The sequence below is a fragment of the Meles meles genome, chromosome 1 (assembly GCF_922984935.1).
Source record: "Meles meles chromosome 1, mMelMel3.1 paternal haplotype, whole genome shotgun sequence".
NCBI lineage: Eukaryota > Metazoa > Chordata > Mammalia > Carnivora > Mustelidae > Meles > Meles meles.
Window position 1 is genome coordinate 173,482,427 of NC_060066.1, and position 15,576 is coordinate 173,498,002.

Below are 15,576 nucleotides of genomic sequence, written 5' to 3' on the forward strand. Positions count from 1 at the left end.
CGATGAGCTGGCTCCCTGGGGGACTCAGCCAGAGGCACTGGAAGTCTGTAAGAGCGGGGGGGGGGGGGGGGGGGGGGGGGGGGGGGGGGGGGGGGGGGGAGGTGACTGTCAGCCCTGACCTCCCTGCTGTCTGAAGGAAGGTGAGAGGCCCCCACCCAGTGCTCCTGAGGGCAAGGACTCCCACAACCGTGGCCTTCCATATTTGAAAGAAGAGAAGAGAGCCAATGGCTCTGGGTGCTTTCTGTGTGCGAGTTCTCTGCACAAGACTGTGTGCGTGGTCACCTTTAGTTCTCTGGGGTAGATGTCATTATCCGCATTTCTCAAATGAGGAAGCTGAAGCTCAGTGAGGCTCAGGGGAAATGTATGCTCAGTCCTAAATAAGTATTAGAGTAATATGTTGCATATTTTGTACGTACGTTGATTATAAAAGGAGAAGGAATTCATGAGGATCTATTGTGCTCCAATGACTGCATTCGCTGTTTAGTCCTTTCAACAAGACTGTAGATCAAGTGTGATTATCCCTCTTTTCCCTGTGAGAAAACCAAACTAAAAAAGTCGGAACTAGAACTAGCTCAGTGTTGAATAAAGCCCATTTTTATTCTCTTCGCCTGATGATTTTAAGCTACAGAACCTTTTCATCACCTGGCATGGATGTCCAGTCTTTGGAGCCAGTGAAAGGGGAATGGCTGCAGGGGAGGCTGAGGAGAGGCGCCTCCCAGCTGGCTCCTCTCTCTGGCAGCACCAGCAGCCCCAGCCAAATGTCGGTGCCGCGCCTGGAGCACCAGGGAGCACAGCGCACACATCCTGCCTTGGCCCATGCCTCTCGTCTAAGTGTTGTCAAGGTGGTCTCTCTCCAGCTCTCTCATTCGTTCTTCTAGCCCGAGATCTTGAGACACGGGCCGTGTGTCTGAGTGATCCGTGCCATCAGCACCTGGCACAGAGGAAGCATGCCATCAATTTTTGAGCACCCTATTTTGTGCTGCAGACCGAGGATTCAAAGACGCAGTCATAGTCTCCACTCCCAAGGAGAGAGAAACGAGAGAACGAACATCTGTTGAGCCAAGTGCCAAGAGCTCAGCCCCGTGTTACTGTTTCACAGTTTTATTTCCTCCACTCTGAGGTAGCCTTGTCTTACAAAAGAGAAAATGGAAATTTGGGGAGCAGAGCTTGCCTATAGTCACAGACTTAGCCATGAAAATGACACTAGCAAACTGTGTGTCCCTGTCATTGGGGGAGAACCTGGATTAACTCACTTCATCTTCATGACAACCTGAAAGTTATGAGGCAGTTACTCTTATTATCCCATTGTATGGATGAGGAGGAGGACACTGAGTCACGCAGAGGTCAAGTATCATGCCAAAGATCATGTAGCTGGTGAGTGGCTGAGCTCGGTTTTCAAATCAGCAGCATAGCTCTTAACCGATATCTCTCACCACTCTGGTATGCTGCCTCTCATGGCAAAGTCAGGATTTGAACCCAAAGCTTACTTCCTTCACAACATTATTGGCCTCACGGCCTCATAGACATGGTTAAGAAAAAGGAGGTACCACATAGCTAAAGAGCTTGATAGAGGAGAAGACTGGGCCTTGGCAGGGAAGTGGAAGCAGTGGTCTGGGAAAAGGTGACAGAAGCACCAGTCTGCAGAATTGGAGGGAGATATTGGTGAATTGACTGCATGTAAACTAAAATATAAAATTTCTACACCACAAAATAAACCATAAGCAAAGTAAAAATTTTAAAAAAAGGTAAGTCCAGACCAGACCAGAGGTAGTATTTGCAATTCTCATAAGCAACAAAGGATGAAAAGCAGGAATATGTTTAGAACTCCTACCAGTTATGAGAATAAAACCAGTTATAAGTTCTGAGGGAAAATGAGCAATTCACAGAAAAGGAAACCCAGATGGCCCACAAAAACATGCAAAGATGCTGAGTCCCACCTGTAATCAGGGAAATAAAAACAAAGCAAGATATTACATTGTTCTCATCATGTTAGCTAGCATGTCCAAATGGGCTTGTCTTCATTCTTTCAGTTAATTCAGCAAATATTGAGCACTTCGCTATTCTAGGCACCGGAGACAGAGCAGTGAGGAAAACAGACAAAAATCCTTGTTTTGAGGCAGTTTAGAATCTACTGAGCTTAGCAATAAACACATAAGAAAAGTCAGATAATATACGCTAGTGATGGGGCACCTGGGTGGCTCAGTGGGTTAAGCCTCTGCCTTCGGCTCAGGTCATGGCCTCAGGGTCCTGGGATCGAGCCCCATATCGGCCTCTCTGCTCAGCAGGGAGCCTGCTTCCTCCTCTCTCTCTGCCTGCCTCTCTGCCTACTTGTGATCTCTCTCTCTGTGTCAAATAAATAAATAAAATCTTTAAAAAAAAAAAACCTCTGATTATAAAGGCCAAGGTGAAAAATTTAAAGGACACCAAGTTTGGGTGGGTGGGGGGATTTGAAATTCAAAAAAAATAATAATAAATTTAAGAGGTGAATTTACTATAAAGGCCTGGAGGAATCAGCAGCAAGCCACGTAGATACCTAAGGAGAAGGCATCTGAAGCCATGGGCGCAGTAAGCACAAAGGCCCTGAGGTAGACAGTTGGCTCGATATGCTCAGAGAACAGCCGAGACTAGTGTGACTGGGCAGGAGGGAAGAAGGGGACCTAGTAGATGAGGTCGGAGAGGCAAAGTGTAGGGGTAAGTTGTGTAGAATCTTGGCAACAAAGAGGACATTCAGCACAGGAATGATGTATTCTTTTTTTAAAGATTTGATTTATTTATTTGACAGAGATCACAAGTAGGCAGAGAGAGAGTGGGGTAAGCCAGCTCCCTGCCGAGCAGAGAGCCCAATGTGGGGCTCGATCCCAGGACCCTGGGATCATGACCTGAGCTGAAGGCAGAGGCTTTAACCCACTGAGCCACCCAGGCGCCCCAGGAATGATGTACTGTTAAGTCAGAGTGTCAGAAACATTAATACCGAGAGTTGCCAAGAATGTGCACAGCAGTGGAAACTTCTGTGTGTCTGGTGGGGATGTAAGCGGTATGCGAATGGGAGCCATTGGAAGATGCTTATACCCTACCACTTAGCACTTCCACTCCTAGATGTGTGGTCCTAGAGAAACTCACAAATACAAAAGAAGACATAGAAGAATATTGACTGCAGCAGCAATGCTTACAAGAGCAAATACTCAGAAGCAACCGCATATTCATCATCAGGAGAAGAGACGTGAACTGCAGTGTGTTCATACACAGAATCTGCAGTTTTCAAGAATGAATGAGATCGGGGCGCCTGGGTGGCTCAGTGGGTTAAAGCCTCTGCCTTCGGCTCAGGTCATGATTCCAGGGTCCTGGGATCGAGCCCCACATTGGGCTCTCTGCTCAGCAGGAAGCCTGCTTCCTCCCTCTCTCTTTGCCTGCCTCTCTGCCTACTTGTGATCTCTGTCTGTCAAATAAATAAATAAAAATAAAATATTTAAAAAAAAAGAATGAATGAGATCGACATGCATCGATGTGGCTAAATCTCAGAACAAAAGATAAATGAAAAAAAGTATGTCGTAGAAGGATGTGAGAAGTTTGACCCCGTTAGAAAGACTTGAAAAAGTAGCATGATGGGTACACTGGGGTTTGTTTTATCATTCTTTGTACTTTCCTGGATGTTAGAAATATTTTATAATATAAAAATGCATAATGCAAACTAAATTAAGGCTCCCTCCCACCCTGCCCCATAATAAGAGTAGGAATTTGGCAGGAGAGAGGAAGAGAGAAGGCGTATGAAGCAACCTGGCAGGCTCTGGGATGCGTGGGCGGTTGTGTGCCTCTGGAATCCGAGCTCCCTATGTGCTCACAGGCACAGGACACAGTGACTGTGTCTGTTGTGCATCATAGTGTCCACAGCACCCGGGCCTGGGTCTAGAGGACAGTGGGTTCTTACAAGTAATGGCCAATAGGATGATGCTCTCTGCTTTCTAGTGATAGAAAGTATAATACTTGGGCCACTTGTGGTCTCAGCCCATTGACAACACAGGGTCAGTTTTGTTCATTTGTTCAACAGAGCTTTGGGGGGTTTTTTAATTGCTGAATTGTACGCGGTGTTTTGGTCTTGTTTGTTGCCTCTTCTGTATGGTTGGTACACAAAATAATACAAGATTTCGTCCTGTAGCAGAGAGTGTGCAGGCTAGCAAATTAACAGCAATTAGTGGAAAGCCACTGTTGGTGAGTCTTGGAGCGTCTCAGTCGGTTGCTTGTGCTCCCTTTCCCACTGTCAGGAATCAGCCTGGCTTGGAGAAGTGCTAACTCGTTTCCGCCAGGCATCTCCCGCAGCATAGTAATTTTCTGAATTTTTGATATGTCAGGGCGCCTGTAATTATTCCCAAAGGTGTCCCAAAACATTGGTGAAATTGGAAAATTAAATTCCTAAAATTTATTAGAAATCTCTCGATTTAAAAATTCTGTTTGGGGGGCGCCTGGGTGGCTCAGTGGTTAAAGCCTCTGCCTTCAGCTCGGGTCATGGTCTCAGGGTCCTGGGATCGAGCCCCACGTCGGGCTCTCTGCTTGGCGGGGAGCCTGCTTCCCCCCTCTCTCTCTGCCTGCTTCTCTGCCTACTTGTGATCTTTGTCTGTCAAATAAATAAATAAAATCTTAAAAAAAAAAAAATTCTGTTTGGGGGCACCTGGGTGGCTCAGTGGATTGGAGCCTCTGCCTTCGGCTCAGGTCATGATCCCAGAGTCCTGGGATCGAGTCCCACATTGGGCTCTCTGCTTGGCAGGGAGTCTGCTTCCTCCTCTTTGTCTCTGCCTGCCTCTCTGCCTACTTATGATCTCTGTCTGTCAAATAAATAAATAATTTTAAAAAATTTCTGTTTGTTCTACATAGAACTTTTTCTAGATAGGGAGAAACAAGGGTGGCATTCATGAAATCAAGTGAAATCATGAAAAGGATTTGCAAAGCACGGTGTACTCCTTCATGCAGTGGGATATTTGATAACCACTAAAGAGTGAGTTGATTTTTATGAATAGCTATGGTAGAATCTCTAGATATTAAAGCGAAAATAGTACAGAGCAAGATATATATGTACATATATAGATACACATATATATGTATGTATGTTATCATTTATATAAACATATACCACATATGCATTTGTTTATAGGTATGTAGAAATGTCTGGCAGGATTTGCTAGAAACGGGTTATGGCGGCACGCTCTGGGGAGGAGAAATGCACAAAGCGAGGGAACAGAGAGAGAGGGAAGGAAGTTTATTATTCTATAGATTCCCTTTGTACCTTTTGAACACTGACCTATGTGCGTGTATTACTTTTTCATTAGAGAAATAGAGCCCTAAACACACATTACTTGCACACACACCCCATGATTAACTGGTAGATTAAATTAGCTCTTCCCTAAAGTGTTCTGCTCTCCTTATTCTTCCATTTAGATTGCAGAAGGACCTGCCTGATTTATTTTTCTCTGGCATTAATTAACATTTGGCACTTAGATAAGTGAAGTAACCTTTGCTTCCTGTACCCCGATGGTGAAGATTTAATAAAATGTCCATGATTTTTTGGACGATTCTCTAATGAGAGAAGCTATAAACAAATTAGTGTCTTTATTCACCTAATTGTGGAAGGTGTTTTGGCCTTTTCATTCAGTCTCCCATCTTCAATGCACCTAATTGCTGAGTTGTGTGTTTGACCTTTTAAAAAAGAAGATTCCCATTAAATGAGTATTGATTGCATCTAAAATTCATTTTCCCTTGCTTACATGAATAGGGAGAGGGAGATAAGAAATTACTCTGTAAGTGTCCAGAAGCAGGGCTTCATTTTCTTGACTGAATTTTCTGGTTTTCTCTGCAGGCCCCTTTTGGATCTGTGCCACACTGGTCTTTGCCATAGCAATTAGTGGGAATCTTTCCAACTTCTTAATCCATCTGGGAGAGAAGACATACCATTATGTGCCCGAGTTCCGAAAAGGTTGGTGAATAGCTTGACTCATTTGGAAGGCTTTCAGTTTGTAACCATGAGTTCCTTTTACGGAGCCCTTGGGCCCCTGTCTCTAGGTGCTGCAGCCCCAGCTTTTTGTCTTTAAGGATTCAAACATACTTATCATCTCAGAATTACCACCCATCTATATAAATCTACATAATCTTTTATTTTATTGTGGTAAAATACACATACCGTAACATTGACCATTTTAACTCTTTTAACGTATACCATTCAGTGGCCTTGAGTACATGCACGATATTGTGAATCCACATTTCTTTGGGGAAGCTGGAAGGCAAGGCCGAGTAGCAATTGGAATATATCCAAAGAAAAATGTGCAAAGTAAGTAAAAAGCAGTGTTCATGAAAGTCTCCATTATAGCATTATTTGTATTATCCAGATGTTGGAAACAATAGGGGCATTGTTTTTTAAGTCACGGTGACTCAGCTAGCTGGGTCATTAGCCCCTAATCACGAAGCACTTAGAACAATGTGGGACACTGATAATCCAAAATTATGCCTGTGCTGTTGGCAACATTGTTACAGAGAAGTCTGCAAATGGTCAGAAGGTCTCGGAGGGAGAATATAGAAAGGAGTTTGTCCTAGCGATGGGCTTGTGGGTGACATTGTTATAAAACTTCCTTTCTTGTGGCAATATTGGATTATTACACAAAGAAAGCAACAAACAGTTTTTTAGAGACTTGCAGAGGACAGCCACCCCCCAGTGAGGAAGTTTGGCTTTGTAGGAGATTGAGTGTGTCACTCCTCTGCCCTCTCCTTCCCTCCCCCTGCCCCTCTGCCGGCCTGCTGTCCTGTTGAGAGGCTCTAGATAGACGAGGCTAAGAGCACAGTCTCCAGAACCAGGTCACAGGCTTCAGGTTCCAGTTCCACCACTCATTAGCTTCTACAGGTTGGGCAAATTAGCTCATTGCTGTTGGCCTCAGATTTCTTATGAGTGCGGTGGGAGTGATAATACCTATATTGTTGGGCTGTTGTGAGAATGAAGAGTTGATGTGTGTAAAGGGGTTGGAATAATGCCTTACACAAAAAAGAGTTCCTGCACATGCACCCATGTGTATGTAGGGAGATACATAGTTACCTCTGTGTGTGTGTTATGTCTCCCCATGTATCTGTGTGTGTGTGTGTCCCCATGTCCCCATGTACCCTCCTGGCCATTTTACATGGAGTCAGACTTGGGTTCAGTTGCCTTTATCAGATGACTCTGGTTTAACTCAATAAATGTTATTCATGAGATAAAGACCCTGCCTTCAAGTTGTTCAGAGGTTAAATAAAGAAATATGGATAAGTGAATATTGCTGTTAAGTGGGATGTATTAAATTCTGTATCAGAGGTATGTGTAGGTGTAGTGACAGAGAAGGGGTAATGGCCCTCCCTGCCTGAGGGTCTGGATGCTCAGGAAGGTTTTTATCTTTTCTTATCCTCCTTGGATGGGAGTCATGATAGGAATGTACCTGTAAGATAGTCATTGACTCTATCAATAAACATTTTTCCATTTTTTGAAAGATTTATTTATTTATGAGACAGAAAGAGAGTGGGGGGAGGGGCAGGGGAGAGAATCTTCCAGCAGATTCCCCACTGAGCGCAGAGCCTTACATGGGGCTCAGTCCCATGACCCATGAGTTCATGACCTGAGCCAAAACCAAGAGTCAGATGCCCAACTGACTGAGCCACCCAGCCTCCCCTAAACATTCTTCCATTTTATGTAAAAGTATTTACATAAATACTTTACATACTTTATAGAGTACTTTAAAGTACTTTATAGAATACTTTAAAGAGTACTTACATAAATATACAAAGTCAGATCCTTCTTCCACCACTCGTTAATTATTTGACCTTGACCAAACCACTTAGGTTCTTTGATCCTGTTTCCTTATCTCTAAAATGAAGATGTACATTATGTGAAATAATGTATTTATGTATCAGTAATATAAAAGACTAATTCTTGATTGAGCATTTATTACTTAACAATCAGTGTTCCAAGTATATTTGTTTTAACTCATTTAACTCTAGTAATCTTATATGATAGTATACTGTGTTTATTCCCATTTTACAGATGAGGAAAGTTAAGTAATTCACTTACTCAGTTACTTAGCTACAAGTGGCAGAGTTAGGATTAGAACCCAGGGAGTCTGCACGTGGAATCTGTGCCTTTGACGATTACAGTGTTGCCTCTCAGTCTCTCAGTAAGGCACTCAGTGGAATGCCTGACACCTAGTGGATGGCCATAAGCATAGAGGCAATTTTCTTCCTCTTCCTTTAATCCAAAAAAAAAAAAAAAAAAAAAGGCAGTATATCAGGAGAATTACATTTGGCTTAATGAGGGAGTTCCCAGTGTGGGGAAAAAAACTCCCTTGGGAGCTAAAAATGTTTTGGCCAATCATATGTCTTTTTTTTTTTTTTTAAGATTTTATTTATTTATTTGACAGACAGAGATCTCAAATAGGCAGAGAGGCAGGCAGAGAGAGAGGAGGAAGCAGGCTCCCTGCTGAGCAGAGAGCCTAGTGCAGGGCTTGATCCCAGGACCCTGGAATCATGACCTGAGCCGAAGGCAGAGGCTTTAACCCACTGAGCCACCCAGGCACCCCACTGGCCAATCATATATCTTAACCAGAGTCTGACTACAATTGCTTGGGGTGCCTTTGTGCTTGCAGAGAGCGTAAAGCGCATCACCTACTGATTTTCCTATAGGAAGGGCTGGTGCCACGGGCTTAGCCACACTTACTGGTCCTCCACTCCAGAAGAGGGAAGCGAAGCCTCTGGAGTATGGTGCTACTGGAGGAGGAGGAGGAAGGGACAGCAAAATACTGAACATTGCTGTTCTGAGGAGCTGCTAGCTGGCATTTCCAGCACAGAAAGCAAAAGTGAGGAACTTTTTGAGTAATGATGTTCACCGAGTTCCTCGATGAACTGAAACTCCCTACTCAGGGACAGAAGGCACTCTGAATAGCATGCAGAGCCAGTTAATCTGTACCCAGATTTTAATAAATTTGCTCGAGAAATCAGCATCAGCTCTTGTGATACAAGGAAAGAGGATGTGTTCTTCTAAGGGCATAGTTGGCTTCCCTTTGATCAAAATGCTTGATATGTTTCAACACTTGTAGTGAGGCCCTCTGAAGGCTTTCAGTTGCATAATGCAGTTGTTTAATACTTTAGTTGTTATTAAACAAATTATAAAAGCAAAGTGAGAGACCACTGGTCATCACCATAAAGACGGTGCTGAAGATTCATCAATTCAGGACTGTCCTCGGGTGCCTGCTCTAAGACACGACCCCACGATCCCGCGAAGCCAGTGGACATGCTAGGAAATAAGGTGGGAGACGTGCTCTGATAGTAGTTAAAGGCATGATTACACGGGACTTACCACTTCTGTCCTCCTCAGTGTCCATAGCGGCCACCATCATCTATGCCTATGCCTGGCTGGTTCCTCTCGCACTCTGGGGCTTCCTCATGTGGAGAAACAGCAAAGTTATGAACATCGTTTCCTATTCATTTTTGGAGATTGTGTGCGTCTATGGATATTCGCTCTTCATTTATATCCCCACAGCAGTAAGTACCACACTTCTTCTGCGTGACACCCTGGGCTTGTGGAAAATTCAGCCAGCGACATCATTTCTAGCCCCACTTTGATGGGCACCTGAAAAATGTCCTTTGAATTTAGAAAGTCAGCAGGAGGGGGAATAGGGAGCCAAGTGCCTTTGCTGGACCTCAGGCCCTTCGATCTGAAAGTATTCACCTCAGTCTGCGTGCTGGGATGTTTCTTCAGGCTGGGACAGAGAGGCCGGAGTGGCAGGGGGCGCCTGCCTGCTGATGGGCTCAGGGGACTTTATAAACACAGATGCCTGGAATGAACACCTGCATCTCCCAAATGCCTCCAGTAAAACCCCCTCCTCTCCTTCCTTTTCTCTCAGGTACTGTGGATCATCCCCCAGAAAGCTGTTCGGTGGATTCTAGTCATGATTGCCCTGGGGATCTCAGGCTCTGTCTTGGCAATGACGTTCTGGCCAGCTGTTCGTGAGGATAACCGGCGCATTGCCCTGGCCACAATTGTGACAATTGTGTTCCTTCACACGCTGCTTTCTGTGGGCTGCTTGGTAATGGGTCTCATTCCTGTGATCTTCCTGTGTGCTTTATATAGAAATGCTGAAAGATCTCAAGCTGTTATTCACAACGATTCCTTTGAAACCGGCTCCATAAAATTAACATTGTTTTAAATAGACTGTCCTAAATGAGAAGTGGTAAATTTAGGAGAATTTGATGGTATTCTCTGGCTTTACCTAATTTCTGGAATTTGGTTACGATTCAGAGTCTGGCCAGAGGAAGTGGAGGTAGCTGAGTGTCTCTAATAGGTTGGGGTGCGGGGATGGGGGCAAGCTTGGTCTTTGGATGTCTTTGCTGGTTTTCTGCTCATACCTAGAAAGAGTTTTGAAATTTAAAATTTCGTTGGTGGAAAGCATGAAGATGGAGTCAAGTTAGGAAAGGGGAGATATTTTTAAAGTGAATAACATTTAAAAGAGTCTTAGAGTTCATGTATTTGGGTGTCTCTTTAGGGAAAGCATGTCCTTTTGAGTCGCACCAGCCCAGAGCAGAGGCTGGCTCTGTCACTCACTGGCTGTGTGAGGTTGGCCGTGGTACCTAACTTCTCTGTATCTGAATGTCTTAATCTGTAACAGGGACATAGTATTTCCTGCCCCATAGAGTTGTTCTGAGGATAAAATAAAATAGTACATATAAAATATTTAATGTAGAACTTGTCCCATAAATGCCCGTAAATTAGGTCCCTTTCCCTTGATCCTAAGGGGACATGATTTTCTATTTTCTGTGCCCATTGTACACAAAAATTATAGTCCATGGCCTTAACAAGGCCTGACGCAGGGTTTGGAAGAACTCTGAGTCCAGAAATGTTAAGGTCACCTATGAAGGAAAGGACATGCCCACGGGAGGACATCCACATCATGGACGTTGAGACCCTTGGTCAGGTTTTACAGTTGTGGGAACAAATATTTCTCTGGCACCATCTGATCTAAAATATTTTTGTGTAGACAGCCTGGGTCATGCATAAGATCCCGATACTTGATCACTGAATCAGTCGCATAAAAAGGGCCGGGTTCTGAGACACAGAGCCAGTTTACATATACTTTCCATGTGTCTGAGCTTTAAATTTTTGAGACCTCCGGAAGACTGTTGTTTTGACTCATGGCAGAGTGACACCGTTAATTTCTGGCACTTGGAGCCCCTGGGCCGATCCCTTATAATGCTGCTACGACCCTCCTTGACCCTTCTGTCTGCTGAGGAAGAATGTCCTTTCTCACTGTAGCCCTCTCACTGGCATGTCCCCGTGTCTCCCTTGAATTTTCTTCTGTATATATCTAGTTGAGTCGTTGATGGAGAGAAGGAGGCAGGAAGAAGCGCTGCTTTGTTCAGTTGCGTAAAGAATCAAGAGGAGCGTGGCACGTCAGGCTTGGGATCAGGGAGGAGGGGGTGACAGGGGTGAGAGCATTACTAAGAATCTATTTCATTTCAATCTGGTAGTGTTACTGAGAATCAATCTATGTGTGGCAGGATTTTTTACCTCTATGCCTGTTCCTCCCTTTTGGGATAAGTGACGCTGACAGTGGGACTTAACCTGCCCATCTTGCTGCTCAGGAACTTGCTGGAAGAGAACAATTGAGGGAAGCAGAAAGAGCCCTGCACTGCGAGCCTAGGCGAGAGCCTCTTTCTCAGAAACTTGGCTTCCTCCTCTGTCACGGACATTCATATTATGTGGGTTTTTGTGACCTTCAGTGAGATGGCTGTAAGAGCCCTTCGTATGCTGCGAAGGGTTCTTCAGCTGTAAAGAAGTTACTAGAAGAGTTCCATGTCATCTGAAGCTGCCAGGGCCCTCTGCTGCTCATCCCTCCTGAGTGCCTCAGGAAAGGCAGTGTGAGGCCACACAACTCGAAAGACAGGGCCCTTCCATGAGTGCCTCTCATCGGCATCTTTCTGCCTCTCTCCAGAATGTCTTTCCCATCATATACTTGGGTGGGAAGTTGGAGAAGACAAGGAGGCAGGAGAGAAGGCCTTGCCTGGTTCGCTGCTAAGGGACTCTGGGGAGCCAGGCGCATTAAATGATGGAGTAGAGAGGGAATTGCAGGTGTTGTACCCCTTCTTGGAGGGGAAGCCAGTTTTCTCCTCCTCGGAGAAGGGAACTATTCTATCATCAGGTATTTAGCCTGGGGTCTCATTCTCCAGCCAGAGATGGCCTCCTCTGTGCTGTTCTGGAGATGTGCAGGCCGAGAGGCTGAAGCAGAGGTGAGGAAGATGGGGTCTGGCTCCAGCTCCTCCCCGCTGCTTTGGTTCTTTCCACTCTCTGGACCCCACCTCCTCACTGAGAAAAGGGAACTGCAGGAGCATCTTTACTTTTGCAAAGACTGAATGTTATGTGTAACATGAACAACACAAGCCGAACACATGCAAGGTGGTTTGTTGTTGTTGTTGTTTTTGAAGATTTTATTTATTTATTTGACAGAGAGAGACACAGCGATAGTGGGAACACAAGCAGGGGGAGTGGGAGAGGGAGAAGGAGGCTTCCCACTGAGCAGGGAGCCAATGTGGGGCTCGATCCCAGGACCCTGGGCTCATGACCCGAGCTGAAGGCAGACGCTTAACAACTGAGCCACCCAGGCGCCCAGGATGTTGTTTTATTGGAAGAACAGGGAGAAGAATTGGCAGCAGAGGGGCATCAGCTGATCCAGACAGCTTGGCTTCCCACTCTGCCCTGGGGAGCATGGATTTGCATTTTTGCCTCAGTGTTCTGAAGCGTATGCTGGCCCTCTACCTGCCGAGGGCCCCTGGGTGCTCACGGCTGTACACCATGTTGGTAGCGGGACGCTCCTGGCCAGGATGACTAAGGAAGCCCCAGAGGGTGTGTGCTTGGCTGGCGTGTTTGATCTGCACAAGCCTGTGTTTGCAGGAGTTACTACTGGTAACAGACTGTCCTGTGCCCTTATACTCTGCCAGGTGACACTCCTGGCCTGACTTCTAGAAAGCCTGGTCGTTCATCCTGACACTTCCACAGTGCCTAGATCTAGATGGGGCACATAGGACAGGTGCCAAATTGCAGGCCACCCACAGAAGAGAAGGACGTTGTCTTGGGGCTGGACACTGCTAGATTGATACCCTAGTTCAGACACAGGGTTGTGTAGCCTTGGGAAAATCACCATCTCTTTGAACCTCCACTTGCTCATCTCTAAAATGGGGTTAACATTGCCTGTTATTAATGATCAAGTGTGTGCCTGGTGCGCAGTAGGCACTCCCCAGATGGTAACTGTGGTTGTTACTAAGGATTTTTGGCTTTCTTGAACTAATGAGTTATAGAATTATAGCTGGCCCTTAGAGATAATTTTTTCCAATCCCTTTGTTTTACACATTAGAAAACTGAGGCTCAGAGGAGTGGAGTGACTTTTTCATAGTTATGGTGTGAGTCACTAGCAAAGCCAAGTTTAGACCCTGGCCTCTTGCTCCTTTCTATCTGATGAGGGCCTCCTCCAAGAGCTTGGAAGAAAGGCATGGTTCCTTCACCAGGGGGCATGCTTTGTGGCTCTGTGCACCCTCGAGATAGCCAGAGGAGCCCAGCACTGGCAGCACGGCCGCTGTCCCCAATCCCCTTAAGTTAAGAACCGTTTTTTCCCCACCTCAGAAAACAAGTGCCAGAACGGGCCCTGGGAAGAAGGCTTTAGAGCTAATAGGATTCCTCTGGGAATGTGACAGGCTAGAAACTTGGAAATGGACTGTTGAAGAGTTCACACTGGAGTGTGTTGGGGAAAGCTCCAGTGCGTCATCTTGGTGCCCCCTTCTGGCTGATAGAGAGTAGAGCTGTTGAAATGGTTGCTCACTTGGGTTTTTGTCTTTTTATCTTCCTCCTGCCCTGACTCCATGGGGGAAGTCACAAGTGTGCAGTGACCCCTGACTTATTAAGGGATTCCCCTTTCTTTGAAGGACCTAGGTATTTTCCTGAGCTAAAGTCCAGATTCTCAGACCTTGAGACAGATCGGAAGATCCTCCTTGGTTTTTTTTCCATCTTCTGTCTCCTGATTTTTTTAAAAGATTTTATTCATTTATTGATTTGAAAGAGAGACAGATAGTGACAGAGATAGCGAGAGAGAGCACAAGCAGGGAGGAGAGGGAAAAGCAGGCTCCCCGCTGAGCAGGGAGCCGGATGCAGGGCTCCATCCCAGGACGCTGGAATCATGACCTGAGCTGAAGGCAAACACTTAACCCACTGAGCCACCCAGACGCCCCTGCCTCCTCCTGATTTTTTACAGTGAAGTCGTAGATGGTGAATGGAATCACTTATCAGACCTTTCTTTTCCAAGCTGGAGAATTTTGAGGTCAGGCCTGCCTGGCACTTTCTTGTAAAGGTGTTTACCAAGAGCCAGCTGGTTTAGCAGCAATCTGTTGTGCCTCAGTTCCTTGAGTTTGGGTTATTTACATCGTGGGCCAGGCCCTGAGTGAGAGGCTGGTGGCACAGGGACAGGAAGGATACCATCTTTGCCCTGGAAGAGAGACTGTGTAAGGTAGCAATGAAGAGCCTGAACCTTGGAATCAGAAAGACCCGACTCTCCCACTCACTAGCCATGTGTGCCAGATTGAATGACAGCCTCTCTGTGCCTCAGTTTCTCATTTGTCAAGGAGGATAATCATAGCAGTCTGACGGGGTTCTTATGCAGATTAAGTCCTATGCAGGAAGTGGCCAATAAACAGTGGCTACATTTTAAAAAGTAACTCCGAGTAAGTGAGATGGACAGAAACAGAGTCGCTTGTAGTTCTGTGGGATGACAAGCATGGCAGAGGGAAACATAGGGGCCATGAGAAATACTCTTAGCATGGAGTCTAGAACACTCGAGCAGACTGTTGTGTTTTAACTGCCTGCATGCATTTCCTTTTCCTGCAGGCATACTTTTTTGATGCGCCAGAGATGGACCACCTCCCAACAGCTACAGTTGCTCCAAACCAAACAGTTGCGGCTGCCAAGTAGCTAAAGAGGAAAGTAAGAGATTATATTATTGTTTCTTTTTTTTTTTTTTTTTTTAAGGTTTGGTACAGTAACAAATGGGCAAGTGTGTCACTTCCGAAATTGTTAATATCAGGAACCAAGAGGGCCAGACCCTTTTGTCTTTCCATACGATTCACTATGGCGTTTGGGCACAAGCACGTCTATATCTACGAGGCCCACCAGCCGGAGTCCTCCATTGTGAAATCCGCATGGTCCTGGCTTGATAGATTTGGGAGATGTGAGCTCTTAGCTTTTTCACTGGAGGAGCTCCTGCCTTTTGGCCCCAGCATCCCCTCTCCTCTGCACTCTGTCCTCTTCCTAGGAGCAGAGTATGGGTTTGTTCTTTTTTCTTTTTAATTTCTTTTCAGCGTAACAGAATTCATTGTTTATGCACCCAGTGCTCCATGCAACACGTGCCCTCCCTATTACCCACCACCTGGTTCCTCAGCCTCCCACCCCCGCCCCTTCAAAACCCTCAGGTTGTTTTTCAGAGTCCATAGTCTCTCGTGGTTCATCTTCCCTTCCAATTTCCCTCAACTCCCTTCTCCTCTCCA

At 45.6% G+C, this 15,576-nt stretch overlaps 1 protein-coding gene across 5 annotated transcripts in view; it reads left to right on the forward strand.

Moving 5' to 3' along the window:
• The window catches only part of YIPF1 (Yip1 domain family member 1), a 40,726-nt gene that overhangs the window by 10,919 nt on the left and 14,231 nt on the right, over nucleotides 1-15,576 (forward strand). For all 5 annotated transcript variants that reach the window (XM_046012941.1, XM_046012957.1, XM_046012965.1 and 2 more), the window contains 4 exons: nucleotides 5,846-5,962; nucleotides 9,371-9,537; nucleotides 9,900-10,082; nucleotides 14,921-15,016. In XM_046012941.1, coding sequence (XP_045868897.1) covers nucleotides 5,846-5,962; nucleotides 9,371-9,537; nucleotides 9,900-10,082; nucleotides 14,921-15,004 — 551 coding nt within the window. In that variant the 3' untranslated portion in view covers nucleotides 15,005-15,016. The remainder of the gene's footprint in view (nucleotides 1-5,845; nucleotides 5,963-9,370; nucleotides 9,538-9,899; nucleotides 10,083-14,920; nucleotides 15,017-15,576) is intronic.